This window comes from Acipenser ruthenus, chromosome 41 (assembly GCF_902713425.1).
Source record: "Acipenser ruthenus chromosome 41, fAciRut3.2 maternal haplotype, whole genome shotgun sequence".
NCBI lineage: Eukaryota > Metazoa > Chordata > Actinopteri > Acipenseriformes > Acipenseridae > Acipenser > Acipenser ruthenus.
The window spans coordinates 8419998-8437913 of NC_081229.1; the positions used below are offsets into that span (position 1 = coordinate 8419998).

At 40.6% G+C, this 17916-nt stretch overlaps 1 protein-coding gene across 1 annotated transcript; it reads right to left on the bottom strand.

The window, feature by feature from the left end:
* Positions 1-2212: 2212 nt before the first annotated feature.
* Positions 2213-14496, bottom strand: LOC117434240 (zinc finger protein ZFP2-like). The gene is made up of 4 exons (XM_059011056.1): positions 13074-14496; positions 12434-12553; positions 5764-6260; positions 2213-4181 (listed from the first exon to the last, which is right to left on the bottom strand). Exons 3-4 carry the CDS (start codon positions 6242-6244, stop codon positions 2974-2976), a joined length of 1689 nt encoding a protein of 562 aa, XP_058867039.1. The 5' UTR covers positions 6245-6260; positions 12434-12553; positions 13074-14496; the 3' UTR covers positions 2213-2973.
* Between the last annotated feature and the right edge of the window lie 3420 nt (positions 14497-17916).

The following is a 17916-nucleotide window of genomic DNA, read 5'->3' on the forward strand; positions in this document are numbered from 1 at the left end:
ACCTGCGCGGGCGCTGTGTAAAGGGAACAGAGTGCCCTGGACTGGGTGGCCTGACAATTCATTCCCAGGGTTAGGTGGAAGTCAGCCATCTAGAAAGGGGGCAGAGCTATGGTATACTAAATCATTGACCCGGAAGGGAAACGATGTGGCATCCACGGATTGGAGGAGCAGATGCGCTCGTTAACCAAGGGGTCATGGTTGACGGTATATAAGGGGACATAGTGATGTGATCTGTTCTTTTGTGAATGGTTAAACTAAACAACCAAAAGAAAAACCTGTGCTGTGGAAATCGTGAGTGTTTGTTTGTTTTTGTCATGTCTAAATAATGTTTGTTTGTGATTTATTAGACGGCTATCACAATCCGGAGCTGTCGCTAAACACGGACAACACTGCACTTCTTTATGATAAATTGCAGCTGCACCACGAGCACTACAGCACTCACTTTACCCTTGTGACCGTGTTTGTGTTCACTGTGTGTGTTTAAATACCGTGGTTAATGTTTCGGGACTGAACCCCTGGATTTAACTGGGCAAGACACATCATTGTGTACTGCCAGTTCTCATTATTCTTTACTGTTGTCATCAGACTTTGGATAATAAATAAACCATCATTTCACCAATACTTTGTTGTCTGTCCTTTTTTTAAGCACTGCATCATCTCTACACCTGCACACTGCAAACCACTTTGCCACACAGCTTTAGATAAGATTCAAGCTTGGGCTGACACATGTGAATAAATACAAAGTCTTGCACATAGGGCACAAAAACAGCATGAATTGTAACGAAATAGAGGAGGCTATGTATGAAAAGGACTTGGGGGTCGTAGTGGATGAATCTCTTAAGAAGCTATAAAAAAGGCAAATAGAATGTTAGGTTATATATTCAAGACAGTTGAATTCAAATCAAGAGAAGTTATATTAATTATACAATGCACTGGTACGACCACACCTAGAATAGTGTGTCCAGTTCTGGTCCCCTTATCATAAGAAAGACATTGAGGCATTGGAGAGAGTACAGAGAGCAACACGATTAATTCCAGGACTGAAGGGCATGTCATATGAAGAGAGACTGAAAGAGCTGAATCTGTAGAGCCCAGGAAGAAGGAGAGCCAGAGGGGACTTAAGAGGTATTTAAAATTGTCAAGGGGTTTACCAAAGTAACTGCTGAGAATTATTTGTCACACAGGAGTTCTTTGTTTTTCCTCTCCTGAGTGTTAACGGAGCAGAGGTGGGCCGAATGGTCTTTTCTTGTTCTAGAATTTCTTATGTTATTTATAAAAAAAAGAATAGAAAAAAAAGAAATCAAATGAAGAGAAAAAAAATCTGATGAAATATACAAATAATGAATAATAGTTTTTTGGGGGACAGAAGAAAAAATAAATTAGATCTAATATAAATTTATTAAAGTAAGAAATATGACTACAGGGATTACAAAAATAAGATACAGTATTTGAAAAATATGTAAAATATATCAATTGTATGCTCAAACTCACTAGCCTAACAGTTCCTCTCCAACCAACTCAACCAGACACAACAAGTTTGAGATAAAAGGTTTCACTCACAGTAGCTATATACAAAAAACACACGGTTCCTAATGTTTATTTTTACCCTATGATCGCTGAGTTTACAACACTTTTTTTAAAGTTGGAACTACAGTAGCTCCCACACGCTCGGTGCATTACAATGGTGTCACACGATGATACAGTAGCTCCCACACACTCTGTACATTACAATGATGTCACACGATGATACAGTAGCTCCCACACACTCGGTGCATTACAATGGTGTCACACGATGATACAGTAGCTCCCACACACTCTGTACATTACAATGGTGTCACACGATGATACAGTAGCTCCCACACACTCAGTGCATTACAATGGTGTCACACGATGATACAGTAGCTCCCACACACTCTGTACATTACAATGGTGTCACACGATGATACAGTAGCTCCCACACACTCTGTACATTATAATTGTGTCACACGATGATACAGTAGCTCCCACACACTCTGTACATTACAATGGTGTCACACGATGATACAGTAGCTCCCACACACTCTGTACATTACAATGGTGTCACACGATGACAGTCAGGAGCAGGAAGTATCTTCCTCTCTGTCACATGAACAAAACAAGACATAGACAAATAGTTGTATGTTACTTCAAAGCTGATTTCATGAAGCACAGCTCGATAAAACAGCTAATAATCAAAAGGTAAACTTTTTTTATTATCAATCCTCATTGAAAAGAAAACAAAAGTTACACACAGATTGTTTTAAATTCATTCTGGATGTTTCCAGTGGAAGCCATAGATGGCCACTGCTTGCATTCAAACAGGCTGTAAATTACATTTAACAACTGCATCACATCAAATATATTTTATTTATGTAATATAATGACATTAATATGTTGTGTAATAACTCCTCGATGAGCGACCCCGAGTGAAAAAACAGCAATCCAGATTCATATATTTTTTTTAAACATTTTTAACCATGTTTTTAATCATGACGTGCCAGGTACGTCTGTATCGCAAAAGAGGTTCATGTTAAAATATAATGTAATTGATTTGCAGAGTCAGTGTGATACCTGGAAAAAAAATGCGATAAAGCCGATAAAGAACCTTGTAGAGCTGTGGTTGTGCCGTAGTTCAAAGAAACACTGCAGTTAAAATGGAAGGCTTTTTTAATGCCTGCCCATTAGCATCAACGATTGTACAGTATTTATCATTACTCAGGACTTCAAAGAAATGTTGCATTTTACCCACTGAAAATACATTTTACTCTCTGTGTTAAAATTAGAGGGTAAATTACTCCCAGACGCTAAACCTTATCTGGAGCGCTGATGTAAGGTAATGTTTCTTTCTGAATGAACATGGTCCTTAGGGTTTGTCTCCAGTGTGAATTCACTGGTGTGTTTGAAGATGTCCTAACTTGTTGAAACTGTTCCCACAGTCAGAGCACTGATACAATTTCACTCCTGTGTGAGTTTGCTGGTGTGTTGTTTGAGGTTACTTAACTGACTGAAACTCTTCCCACAGTCAGAGCAGCTATACGGTTTCTCTCCTGTGTGAATTCGCTCATGTTTTGTCAGGGTTCCTCTTTCTCTGAAACTCTCTCCACAGTCAGAGCAGCAATACGGTTTCTCTCCTGTGTGAATTTGATGGTGTGTTTTCAGGTTTCCTAACAGACTGAAACTCTTCCCACAGTCAGAGCAGTGATACGGTTTCTCTCCTGTGTGAATTCGCTCATGATTTCTTAGGGCTGCTAACTGACTGAAACTCTTCCCACAGTCAGAGCAGTGATACGGTTTCTCTCCTGTATGAATTCGCTGGTGTGATTTCAGATGTTCTGAAACTCTGAAACTCTTCCCACAGTCAGAGCAGCAATACGGTTTCTCTCCTGTATGAATTCGCTGGTGTCTTTTCAGTTGTTCTGAAACTCTGAAACTCTTCCCACAGTCAGAGCAGCAATACGGTTTCTCTCCTGTATGAATTCGCTGGTGTCTTTTCAGTTGTTCTGAAACTCTGAAACTCTTCCCACAGTCAGAGCAGTGATACGGTTTCTCTCCTGTGTGAATTTGCTGGTGTGATTTCAGGTGTCCTAACAGACTGAAACTCTTACCACAGTCAGAGCAGCAATATGGTTTCTCTCCTGTGTGAATTCGCTGGTGTTTTTTCATGGCTCCTGACTGACTGAAACTCTTCCCACAGTCAGAGCAGCAGTACGGTTTCTCTCCTGTGTGAATTTGCTGGTGTGTTTTCAGGGATACTGAGTGACTGAACCTCTTCCCACAGTCAGAGCAGCAATACGGTTTCTCTCCTGTGTGAATTCGCTCGTGATTTCTCAGGTTTCCTCTTTCCCTGAAACTCTTCCCACAGTCAGAGCAGCAATACGGTTTCTCTCCTGTGTGAATTCGCTGGTGTTTTTTCAGGTTTTGCAACACACTGAAACTCTTCCCACAGTCAGAGCAGCAATACGGTTTCTCTCCTGTGTGAATTTGCTGGTGTGTTTTCAGGTTTCCTAAGCGAATGAAACTCTTCCCACAGTCAGAGCAGCGATACGGTTTTTCTCCTGTGTGAATTTGCTGGTGTGTTTTCAGGTTTCCTAAGCGAATGAAACCTTTCCCACAGTCAGGATATTCTCCACCGCCCGCCCTCGCTTTAGCTGCTGGACTGGAACCTGGAAAATATGAACAGGAAAGAAAGTAAGAGGGACTGCTGGTAGGCTTCGGGCATGTGGCTGGGTGGAGGAGTGGATTAAAGCAGGGGTTCCCAATTTTTTTTACCCCCCCGAGGCCCACCTGTTCAGCTGCATCAGGCACTGCGGCCCACTATTAGCACTCCTTGGGAAAATGTCAAATTAAAAACATTTTCTATGTTTAAACCTGTAACATTATAAATAAAGCTAATCTAAACTGTCCTTTATTCATTTGAATAAATATTGTGACAGATGGAAATCATAATAGAATATGCACAGAGTTAAAAATTCAAACACTTTAATTTTAGTGAATACAATAAATTGCAAAGATTAAACAGATGTTTTTATCAACCTTTTAAATTAGGTACCTTTGTATAATTATAATTATTATGTTTCAACAAAAAATATTCTAGCGTTATTTTAAGACGTCTGTGAACGAGCATTTTAATAAATCAATTACCGGTATGCAACAAGACTTATCAGTTTGATTCATAACTTGATTTGGTTAATATTGAAACATACATCAAAGCACGCAATATTTTAAATGTTAATAGCTACTTAGTGACAAAAACGTATTCATCATTGGCATCAATTGTAAATGAATGTTATTATAAAAGTTAGTATGAAAACGTTTCTACAAAAGAAAAAAACCCATTCCAGCTCCTCAAAGCTGAGCCCGCGGTACAAATGCATTCAAACTCCTGCAGCTGCCTTTTCTGTTCTTTATACATTGCAAAACATATTCTTTGGTAGCGGATTCGACATATTGTAATGTTATGAATACTGAACACACTTTTTACATCTGCCAGCAGAGCGATCACATGACCTCAACACCGCCCTATTGTCAGAGCTCTCGCTCTACATCCCGCCTACAGGAAGGCAATCTGTTAGCTCTGATTTGTGAATTTCTGCTTTGATTGACAGTCCGCCGATACTCCCTTGCTACACTTTATTTTTCTATAATTACAGCTGCTGCCGACGCCTGCTTATCGCTATTAATAGAAAAAAACACATAGAATGTCATTGCACCCGCGGCCCGAAGGTGGTGCTGTTTGGAACCCCTGGATTAAAGTATGTGCATTTTAGCTGTGGGGTTTACTCTGGGTTACACCAGTTTAAAAATGCAAAGTTAAACTTAAAGCCTTTCTGTGTGAAAGCAAAGTCAATAAAGACTGATGCTGGTGAAACTGAGCCCTGGGATCAAAATCTGACTGTGAAGTTCTCCTGTAATGTTTCAGGTCTATTGCCCCTGACAAACCCAAATTACAAATATATCAGCATTAGATTACAATTATATCTCTCTTATGGTATTTTAGGAGTTTTTCCAAATCTTGGGGTAAATCAAATACAAATCGAGTAACCTGTCGCGTATCTGACTGCGGAGGGACCAGAGTAAATACCATTTACTTTTAAAGTGTTCAAAAGGATTAGTCATTTTTAGATCAGTATTCTGATTGGACAGGTTTTAAAAGTACTCCAACCAATATGCTCCCTCCCTCTCAACCACACTGTGGATATCACGCAATCTAGAATGACAATGTCACAGCTACTGGGAGTCACTCACCTGCTAGACTGCATTCTGAATGGGAGCGCCCGTCTTCCTTTCCACCTCCTTGCGTGCTGTTGGGAGAGCCTTCCTCTCCAGCGCCTTGCTCTCTGATGCAGATTCTCTCCAGCACCACGCTACACTCCCGCAGGCGTACAGGCTCCAGCTCAGGGATGTTTGGTTTGAAGTCCTCGGATTCTTCCTTCACTGGTTCCATTTGCTCAAACTCTACTTCAGGCGGCTCATGTTTAATACGGACAGTTTCCAGCACCTCTTCTTGTTTCACAGGAAGGGGTTCTTCTGTCTGGGGGATCTCCAATTCTTTGTGTTCAGCTTTAATCTCACAGACCTCTGGCTGACTGCTGTCACATTGCATCTCACAGAGCTCCTGTTTAATGGGGAGGGAAGCCAGCCCAGAGAACTCCACTCTAATGGGGACCAGTTCAAGTTCAGGGAACCCCTCTTTAATCTGGACAGATTCCATCTTCACACTGTCCATGGCAGCACACAGGATTCTGCCGAAAAAAGAAAATCATTGATTTATTTAATTACAGTGTTATGAAGGGCATTCAAGGACAGACACAATCTGGCATTATAGCAGGAGTGGCTTTACTATTGAAGGAACACATAATTTTTTGTAATAAGTTTATAATACCACAGGATTTTTTCTGTTGAAAAAGCTTACTCAATTTATTTTATTATTATTATTATTATTATTATTATTATTATTATTATTATTTATTTCTTAGCAGACGCCCTTATCCAGTGCGACTTACAGTCGTAAACAAAAATACATTTCAAGAATCACAGTACAAGTATTAATACAATTAAGAGCAAGATAAAATACAATGACTTCAGTTCTAGTAAGTAGAAGTATAATACAAAATACGAATCAATATCAGAGCAGATGACAGTGTCAGTGATAGTTACATCAGGATACGATTAAATGCAAAATACTACAGATTAAATAACACTTGTGACAGATTACAGTACTCTGAAGAACAGGATTAAATGCAGTAAAATAGGGGGCAGATAAGAGCAAGTAAAGCGCATTAAGGAAGTGCTATATTAGTCATGGTAGAATTATTTTGTGCACACTGTTCTAGTATATTTGTATTAGTTTTGTTATAGTTACTTTTTTATATATTATATATACTAGGGGTGGGTTAGAGCATTAATTTACTTAATTAGACCTTTTTAATTGTTTTCAGCTGTTAACAGTTAAATATTTCAAGTTACCTATACCATTTTATAAGTAACTTGAACTCTGCAACAATTAAACAGGTCTAATTAAGCAAATGATCAGTTCAATGAAGGGTGTGGTTAAGCTGGAATGAAAACCAGCAGGCACAGGGGGTGACCAGGACCAGAGCTGGGAACCCCGGGGTAAGAGTACTCTAAATAATTATAATAACTCGAGCACTCATGTATTACTCCAGTACTCACATTTAAATAACATCTCTTCATGAATGGAAGTTCAATATATTTGTATTCACGTGTACCACCTTACTGGGTTCACACTCTTAATGTGTAGACCACTTCAGTTATAAAGAGGAAGGGCTCCTCGAGTCTGCAGCAGAATGATTGACAGCGGGCAGGTTTCATGGGCGGGCGGCCAGCGCTCCAGTTCTTCCTGCTGGAGGCGTGGTCTGGGGAACTTTCAACTTTTTCTTGCACATTGTCTTTTGGACGAGACTGCAATGTTAAAGTCTTTTTTTTTTTTTAATCTGCTGAACCACATACTACAAGATAGTTTTTGTTTTATTTCTAAATGGCGTTTTTTTTGCACCAACTTGATGCAATTGTTATTTATTTGGATTTTGTACTGGGCAGGCTGAAATGTTAAAAATATTTTTGGAGCAGGTGAAAATATGGACCTTTGTTAATGGATTTAGCATTGCAACTCCTCCCTATACTAGATGAATGGGTTTTTTCTGGGATTTTTGATCGAACATCCAGGAATATTTAAGACAAGTTGTATTTGTTTGTTCATTGGATCTGCTATTTGCAAGGGCTTTCGAGTTACATCTTAAACAGGCTGGCCAGGCTTTGTGTGTAACGGTTTAATGTAGTAAAGCTTGTGTTCATTAGTTCAATTAGAATAGATTGACATTTATCTAGTAAGACTTGCATAAGATACAATTAACTTTACCTGAAAGCAAATGTCACTCAGTATTTAACCTATTATTTAATTGTGTGTTACATTAGCATTTAGAAATAGGACTGGCAGGGCGACTATATTACTCCATGGTCATAGGGACACTGAGACAGGACAGGATTTTAAAGATACCCTTTAACTAAGAGATTAATGTGGAAATTAAGCATTACACCTTAATTACACTACACAGCAATAATAATAATAATAATAATAATAATAATAATAATAATAAGGAATAAAATGCTTATGAAAAATATATTTTTATTTTATTGATTCCAGTTGTTCACTCCCTCTGATCGGTGGGAGGAATAGTGAACAGCTGATATGTACAGAGAGAGGAATAGTGAACAGCTGATATGTACAGAGGGAGGAATAGTGAACAGCTGATATGTACAGAGGGAGGAATAGTGAACAGCTGATATGTACAGAGGGAGGAATAGTGAACAGCTGATATATACAGAGGGAGTAATAGTGAACAGCTGATATGTACAGAAGGAGAAATAGTGAACAACTGATATGTACAGAGGGAGGAACAGTGAACAGCTGATATGTACAGAGGGAGGAATAGTGAACAGCTGATATGTACAGAGGGAGGAATAGTGAACAGCTGATATGTATTACTTGTTTGATTCCCACAGTAATTAAGCAACAATATTCATCTTAGCAATTTGTCCCGGTGACCATGAAGCCATATGTTCACCTTAACTTGTGGTCATTTATGTGGCGCATATGGAGAATAATATTGTCTGGCATTAGGTTTGAGTACGAAATACTTATTAATATGAATATTAATATGAATGTCAAGGGACCAGCAAAATAATGGGTCTCATCAGTAATTCTTTTTTTATCAGGAGTCCAGGCCAGGCTGTGAGTTTTTACTGAAGTTACAGGAAGACTGAAATCAAATCTCAATTACAGTACAATGAAAAGCATATCAATGTATACTGTGCATTCTATTGAAAATACAGCTGTAAGTGAACTTTTAAAAAGTATACATGGCAAATGAACTGCAGTTGAAATGTGCATGTCCCAGCTGCTGTGCTCATTCCTCAGGGTGTGTCTCATAGTGAATCCAGATTCAGGCACATTCTGATCACAGGCATTTTTAAAGCACAGAAGCAAGGCGTCCTCAGCATCAGGTATTGAGCAAATCAGAAACGCTGACGACTTGCATCCAGTTTGCTGTTCACAGGCCTGTATTATTGTATCCCGTTATTTCAGAATGGTTTTCAATGTGCTTGTGGGAATGTTGAAATCTGCAGCAGCATCTTTCTCGAAAAGCATCAGTGGTCTCAAAACAAAACTAAAATACGGTGCAGCTGATCTTGATGCAAGTTAATACATTTCAAAAAAATACCTATTTTTGGGGACCAATGCACTAATTTATATATATATATATATATATATATATATATATATATATATATATATATATATATATATATATATATATAGTAGGAGATGACATTAAGCATAAAGTATTAATTATGTATTTGATTATAAGTTTCTTTGCTTCTATGTTAAAGTTTTATTTTAATATTTTGATACAGCTTAAATCACATGTAACTAGCTAAGCAAGACATCTGCAGTCTCTCGTATCTTGGCGTCTGGGCAGAGTGCCAAAGTTAGCAGGTGTCTTATCAAGATGTGTGGAGGAGTGGAGACACAGTGTGAAAACACAACACCACAAACAAAGGACTCATTTGAAACAGTTTCTAACAGATTAGGTTAAGATAGTCAGTAAAATGCTTAAATGTGACGCACTGTAGAATGTGATAGATTTGGGCGATTCCCCCCTCCCCTCTTCCCAGAAGGTGTGTTGAAGGTGTGTGATCGCAGGGTGGATCCATACTGATTGGAAGAGAGTATAAGAAATGGGGTGGAAATGCTGATATATTCATAGTATTTAATGTAATGTTTTTGTTTGAATTGTCAGTCAATTCTGTGATTTGACTCCACGGACGTCTGTGTTACGATACAAACGTATACATCAGGGCAAGCTGTGACCTGCGCGTCTTTGCTAGCTTGTATCTAATGTTTATACGATTGTATTAACAATATTTTCTTTTATACATATAAAGTATTTTTGATTAAAAAAAAATCAATTTGTCAGATTTATTTTCCTACACTTCATTATAGTTTCTTCCGCCCAGTTCAATTCCCCTCTAAATGTTTCACTCCCTAATCTAACCTTTGGCTGTATATCCTAATAAAACCTTTCCTTAGGATTGTGTTCCCATTGGTTTTGTTTGGTTCTTGCATTTATTTCTGCCTGGCACAGGGGGAGTACTGTATTCAGTTTTTTATTTTTCTTAAAAATATTTCCCAACATAAAACCAATGTCACCTTACAATAATTGATTTTGAGTTTCAGTGTTTTAAAATAAAATATCAAACAGAACGAAATTTCAATGTACCATTTGAAATTCAGTAATATGAAAGAATTGGTCAGGGGTCTGAATACTTTTGCAAGGCACTGTATATATGGTGATCAGGCATCCCGACATTCTAGCAAAGGTCCCAGTGCAAATCTTCCTCTCCTTTCCCCCCTCTGACCGACATTTCCTCCCGTATCTCTACCTCTCCAAATCAGACCTCCCCCTCTTCCTCCCCCACCGCTGATCTCTCTATCTCTATTCCTCTTGAATCCACCAAGAACCTCGGTGTCACCCTCGACCCCTCCCTCTCCTACTCTCAGCACAACTCTACTCTGGCACGCTCCTGTCGCTTCTTCCTCAGCTACATATACAGAATTCGCCCCTTCCTCAACGGCTACTCCACACAGCTCCATGCCCTGGTACTGTCCTGCCTTGACTACTGCAACTCTTTCCTGGCTGACCTCCCTGCCTCTGCTATCCGTCCGCTCCAGCTCATCCAAAACTCTGCTGCTCGCCTTGTCTTTTCCCTTCCGTGTTTCTCCCACGCTACACCGCTGCTCTGTTCTCTGCACTGGCTCCCTATCGCTGCTCGCATCCAATTCAAAACTCTTGTACTCACCTATCGCTGTCTTGACCTTTCTGCTTTCTCCTATCTCCAGACTATCATTTCTCCCTGCACCCCCTGCTCGCCACCTCCACCTCCGTCAGATTTGCTCCCCCCCCCCCCTCTGCCTCCAGAGCCCGCTCCATCTCCACCCTTGCCTCCCAGTGATATCAGGACTGCTCAGTCCCTGACCACCTTCCAGCACCTCCTCAAGACACACCTGTTCAGACAGCATCTGTAAACCTCACAACTCTCCACTACACTGGACTATATGGCACCCAGTTGTTCCAGTACTTGCATCAGCTTGTACTTGCACTGAACTGCTCCATACCTTGCTGCGTTCAACTACTGCTCCTAACTATAACTACTTCCCATGTCTTGTATCTGGTTTTACTCTTATAGGTAACCGTACTCACTTTTGTTTGTAATTGCTCTTATTTGAAATCATTCTCATCCATGTATCATTCTTACTATGTGTTCTTACTGGACTTTACTCATGTAAGCAGATATTTACTGTTTTAGCTGCTCTCAGTGGAACTCGCTCTTTACTGTATTCTTTATTCTGCTCTTACTTGAATTTGATCTCACTGTACGTTCATAACTGCTCTTACCTGTATTATGATATTCTGTAATGTGATATTTTATAATGCAATACTTTGTACTGTGATCCCTCCTAACAATGGTGCACCATGTACTGCGCTTACCCAGGCATGTGCAGATGATTTACCTCAGAAAACAAGTGAACGGCCATCTGAACAGGGTACCATGTACTGAGTTTGGACTTAATTTTAATTTTTTTTTTCACAGCTCAGCAAATGCATGTGACTAACTGATGAGCAACAGCTTGTGTTATCTAACATTGTAAACATGTAGGATTCTGTGTGTGATCTACAGTTTGTCTTGTTCCTACTGATTTGTGCAGCAGTCAATCACAACATTGACAGCGTACCATTTTTTGATGTCACACGGGTCAAGTTTTGGTACCAGTACCACATTCTGATGATGTACCACGTTCTGCACCTACACCGGTTTTCAGCCACCTCCTGTAGCGCGATACACTCTAAATACCTTTTTGTCAAAATAACAGAAACAACCGCGTCTATATCATTTAGTTTAAGGCACCTGCAGTGAAAACAAAATAACATTTTTAAAAAGTACTATTGTAATCAAGAACATTGTTTTATAAATTCATTAACACATACGGACATGCTTATCTCTCAGCACGCAATGCGTTTCCATGTAGTTTATATTCAATATGAATCTACAATTACGTGTAGTTTCGTACAGTAGCTGTTCAGTTCAGTCGGGCTTTAGCCCAGACACTAGGAGAGCACAAAATTGACCATGCTGAAAAACCCGCGGCTAACAGTAATAATATAGCAGCAGGCAGAGGCTTCCTGTCCCGTTAGATTTTCTGTCACAGGTCTGAGTTGAATGTTAATTGAATCGGTCTTGCTGAGGAGGCTCGCCATGGCTTGTTCATTCAGGATCTGCAACACCACTGCGTCGCAAACAACGAAACATGAATTAAAAACAACATGGAACTTACTTTCTGAATCGTCAACGGGTGCCCAACACCATTTAAATAAGTGAAGAACAACTCTGCGGGGCTCGGCCAGGTTTTTAACTTCTGACTGTTGTTCTTATTCTCTTTGAAACGACGCTGTGTCTGAAACAGAGACATGAAAACATTATAGATAGGATAGGAATAGATAGGACGCGCCTGTACAATCACTCCGAGAGGCAGCCTGCAAACCGCCGGCCATATTACCTAGGGAGGAAAGTACATTCCCTGCAAGGCAACAGACAGAAGCGTAGATACAAACGAGGTGTTGAATTGTTTTTAAAACTTTTATTTATAACAGTAATATATTATAACTGCAAATATTATCTGAACATGTTGATTTATAAAAACGTATTTGTTTTTAATTGTTAAATAAAAAAAACACTGTAATTGAAATTACTATATCATTATCCGATTCATTTTTCAGTTATATTTTTCAGTTATATTCAATGAAAAACATGCATTTTGCAGACTGCAGACTGCCAAGGCAATTTATATGGCTTTAAAAACACATTTTAATACAGAATTCTAACATGTATTCAGATCCCAGTAAGCAAGTATTAATATTTATAAATATCTAAAAAATGTAAATCTATCTAGCAGTATTATTATTATTATCTGTTACCTGTGAAAGGTGAGCCCCCTCCTCAACGAGTCTGCGGACTTCTGAGCAGTTTATAGCTGCACGTCGATGTCGGATAAATAACGTATTTAAACATAATATATACGTCACTGAAGTTCTTATGAGCCGAGTGTCGTGGAAATTCTATTGAAAGGAAGAGAGACTGTAGATTCTCAAACAGCAAGCTTTATTAAGATTTGCAAACCTGGAGCTAGTCACAACACTCAGTGCAGAGTCAGTTAGAGAACAAGCCCACATAGCTTTGCCTAGCTTGGATATTTATAGGTACCTCCGCAAACTGTCTAAGTGACAGTTGGGCATGTAGCAACTTGAGCGAAACTCTTGCATACAGAGGAGACAGAGAACATATTTTTAGTAGAACAGGCGGTCAAAAGGGTGGTTCAGAAATTATCTTCATAACTCACAACTTCTACTTCTGCAATCGGTTGCCACCTGTCAACGTTCACATTTAGCAGACAGGATGCTGTGGTTACCCCCCTCGCTGACAGCAGCATTATTCTGCACGTAGCTATTTGTTGCAAGAATAAGATACAGAGTGGAAAAGTACAAACAGTTACAGGGTGGAACAATACAAGTTATTACATTAAAGTATGTGTTCTTAACATTGTCGAGAATACCTTGTATTGTGAATTTTCTACCACATGAGTCAGTCACATAACAAGTTTGTATTCCTTAGTGAAGCAGCTGTGTGAGCATATACTGTAAATCTGTATCCTTGTTAGGAGGGAGCACTCTTTCTGTTTCTTAGTGGGAGGGAGCAGTTCAGTCTCTGTGCCTCAAGCCTGCCCTGGACTGGAGGGAGCACCCTTTCTCTTAGGGGGGTGAGGGATGGTGGGAGGAAGCAGTTCAGTCTCTGTGCCTCAAGCCTGCCCTGGACTGGAGGGAGCACCCTTTCTCTTAGGGGGGTGAGGGATGGTGGGAGGGAGCAGTTCAGTCTCTGTGCCTCAAGCCTGCCCTGGACTGGAGGGAGCACCCTTTCTCTTAGGGGGGTGAGGGATGGAGGGAGGGAGCAGTTCAGTCTCTGTGCCTCAAGTCTGCCCTGGACTGGAGGGAGCACCCTTTCTCTTAGGGGGGTGAGGGATGGAGGGAGGGAGCAGTTCAGTCTCTGTGCCTCAAGCCTGCCCTGGACTGGAGGGAGCACCCTTTCTCTTAGGAGGGTGAGGGATGGAGGGAGGGAGCAGTTCAGTCTCTGTGCCTCAAGCCTGCCCTGGACTGGAGGGAGCACCCGTTCTCTTAGGAGGGTGAGGGATGGAGGGAGGGAGCAGTTCAGTCTCTGTGCCTCAATCCTGCCCTGGACTGGAGGGAGCACCCGTTCTCTTAGGGGGTGTGTGGTGGAAGTTTCGTTCCCAGACCCTTGAACAGAGATTCAGGCCTTACAGACAAGGTGGAGTAAAACAAGTTTAATGGTTTGCAAACCTGAGATCACTCTCAACACACGTGGTGTTAGAAAAACATCGAGTAGAGTTCTGAGTACGCAGAGTCAGTAAGCATAATATATACCTTGTAGCCTACAGTTATTGCGAGCCAATCACAGAAGCTTAGCTCAGTATACGTTGGATAGCAACAGCTTGGAAGATTAAGATGAGACCAATCATATACAATAATAACAACTTATCTAATTTACAAGCATCCTGTCAGCTGTACCTATTCTAACCAGGTCGGTGACATTTCTGAGAAGTGTCACGGATGCAGCTTGCGGTTACTAAATAGAGAGAACTTCCTCTTTCTAGCTAGTAGTCAGTATCTTTCCATCCCTTATATGGGCCTCCTGCACCTGCTAAAAGAAAGAGGAAACATGCACAATAACAACTACCAGTGCGTGATGTACATTACTATATGATACCTAAATCTTACAACGCGTATTAACATTTAAACCTTAGCATGCAAACCCTAGACAATCGTAGCAGTAGCAACAATGTAATTATCCCAGCACAGGTGAGGGATGGAAGGAGGGAGCAGTTCAGTCTCTGTGCCTCAAGCCTGCCCTGGACTGGAGGGAGCACCCTTTCTCTTAGGGGGTGAGGGATGGAAGGAGGGAGCAGTTCAGTCTCTGTGCCTCAAGCCTGCCCTGGACTGGAGGGAGCACCCTTTCTCTTAGGGGTGAGGGATGGAAGGAAGGAGCAGTTCAGTCTCTGTGCCTCAAGCCTGCCCAGGGCTAACCCAGGGGGGAGTACTGAAGCCAGTGGTTTTTAATGTGATATTAAAGAAGCGAGTCAGTGCATTTGTTTTGTGTGTTTTTAATTCATTCTAAATGTCATCAGTCACAATTCCTGAAAACCAGGGACCGGTTGCACAAAACACCTCCAGGTAACCCTTTACTGCACAGAGCACTAACATCATCATCATCATCATCATCATCATCATCATCATAATAAAACACTACAACAGTCTAGCAACAGTCTTCTCTAATCTCTTATTACACTGGACACTGCATCCATATGTTAATAATAGTGCAAAGAGCCTCCAGCATGAGTCAGTGCAGCTCCATTGCAACATATCCTAACTCCTGCATTGGGAGACAGTGGACACAACCCTTCATGTATTATATACATGATTGGTCAACACAGAAAAAAGACTGAGACAGTAAAGGTTTCCCCTTAGTGGTATTCTGTTTATATCACAATTACAATGTGTGGAAGAAGTTTGAGCCTAAACTAAACACTTGGGGGTGAGTCTCTGGAATGGGTTAACGCAGAATGATGCACTCAGTACACTTATTATTATTTATTTCTTAGCAGACGCCCTTATCCAGGGCGACTTACAATTATTACAAGATATCACATTATACATTATTTCACATATCACATTATTTTTACATACAATTACCCATTTATACAGTTGGGTTTTTACTAGAGCAATTTAGGTAAAGTACGTTGCTCAAGTGTCCCCCACTGGGGATTGAACCCACAACCCTCTGGTCAAGAGTCCAGAGCCCTAACACTACTCCACACTGCTCCAGTACAAGAGTTTAATACCAATACTTAATTAAACAGGGAACAGCAAGCAATGCAGGGAGGTATTGAAAGTGTAGGGGCCAAAGCTGAAATAAAATTCTCCGAGAGTTGATAATCAGTAATATACAGGTAATAGACAAAAAAATGGAAACCCCAATGTAAAGTCACTTAATAGGGTGTTGGGCCACTATGGTATCCCGCTCTGTGGAGTTCTCGCCAGACCGTTTTTGTTGAAACTGGCTGCTTGCTTCCCAGGTTGAAATATGCAGTCAATTGATCTGCAGTTGCTTGTCTGTTTTTCCTTGCACTTTGAATTAATGCACGGATATCACAATCCTGGAGTATGCGCTTCCGCCCACTGTTGCCCTTTGCTGATGATGTCTTTCCCTCGGAGTTCCATGCTGACATCACCTTAGACACCATTGCTCATGAAACATCAGCAAGTTGAGCTGTTTTTGTCACTGAAGCTCCTGCCAAACGCGCCCCAACAATCACCCCTCTTTCAAAGTCACTGAGGTCTCCTCTTGCAGCCATGCTAGCCATAATTATAGGCAACCAGGCCTGTCCAGCATTTTTACACTTGACCCTAAGCATGCTGGGATGTTATTTGCTTAATTAGCGCATGAGCCACACCTGTGTGGAAGCCCTTGCTTTCAATATACTTGGTGTCCCTCATTTACCCAGGTGTTTCCATTTTTTTTGTCCACTACCTGTAGTTTAATAAACAGAATTCTGTATGTAAAAGTTTCTCTGACTCAAACACATTCAGCAATGGTATGTGTATGGGGGCACAAACACTTACTGATATCCAATAAGAGAATGACAGTTTTAAAACAGTTCACAATATCCAAACAAGAAAGACTGCACCCTTTAGAAACCAGCCATAAATGAGTTTCCTGTGTTCACATTCCACAGTGCAGACTGAACAGAATTCTGTTCACCCCCTGCAAGGAGTACAGGGAGAGAGGGGAAACTTGAAACCAAATCTGCTCATGCACTCCCTCTGTCACAATATAAAATAGAAATCTATTCCTCAGTGCTGTGTCTCATAGTGCTCCCAGATTCAGGCACATTCTGATCACAGGCATTTTTAAAGCACAGAAGCAAGGCGTCCTCAGCATCAGGTATTGAGCAAATCAGAAACGCTGACGACTTGCATCCAGTTTGCTGTTCACAGGCCTGTATTATTGTATCCCGTTATTTCAGAACGGTTTTCAAAGTGCTTGTGGGAATGTTGAAATCTGCAGCAGCATCTTTCATTTTCTTGTACGGTGCTGCATTATCCATCGCTTTCAGCACCTCCACTTGTCATCAAGGAGCGCATGTATTTCTTCCCTGGGAAGGTTCGAAAATAATTTGCATCTGTGTTAAATTAATTTGTATTATAAGAAGTCATTTACAGTAAGCAATACCGAATGCAGATCTAGTAGTAAGCGTGGCATTGACTCCTCATAATGTGGATGTTGCAGAATGTTTGTGTGTGAAAGCATGTGTTGCATCGGTATGTATTTATGTGTACGAATGGTAAATAAATCCCTTGCAAAATCTATAGACCCCCCACCATCTTTATTCCCATTACGACACTGCATTGTATATTATCCTGTGCTCTGTAATCTACAGACCCCCCATGTTTATTCCCATTACCACACTGCATTGTATATTATCCTGTGCTCTGTAATCTACAGACCCCCCATGCTGATTCCATTACCACACTGCATTGTCTATTATCCTGTGCTCTGTAATCTACAGACCCCCCATGCTGATTCCATTACCACACTGCATTGTATATTATCCTGTGCTCTGTAAATCTACACACCCGTGATAGAGAGAAAGGATTGATGCTGTAAATCTCCCTCCCGATTAGAAAGGGC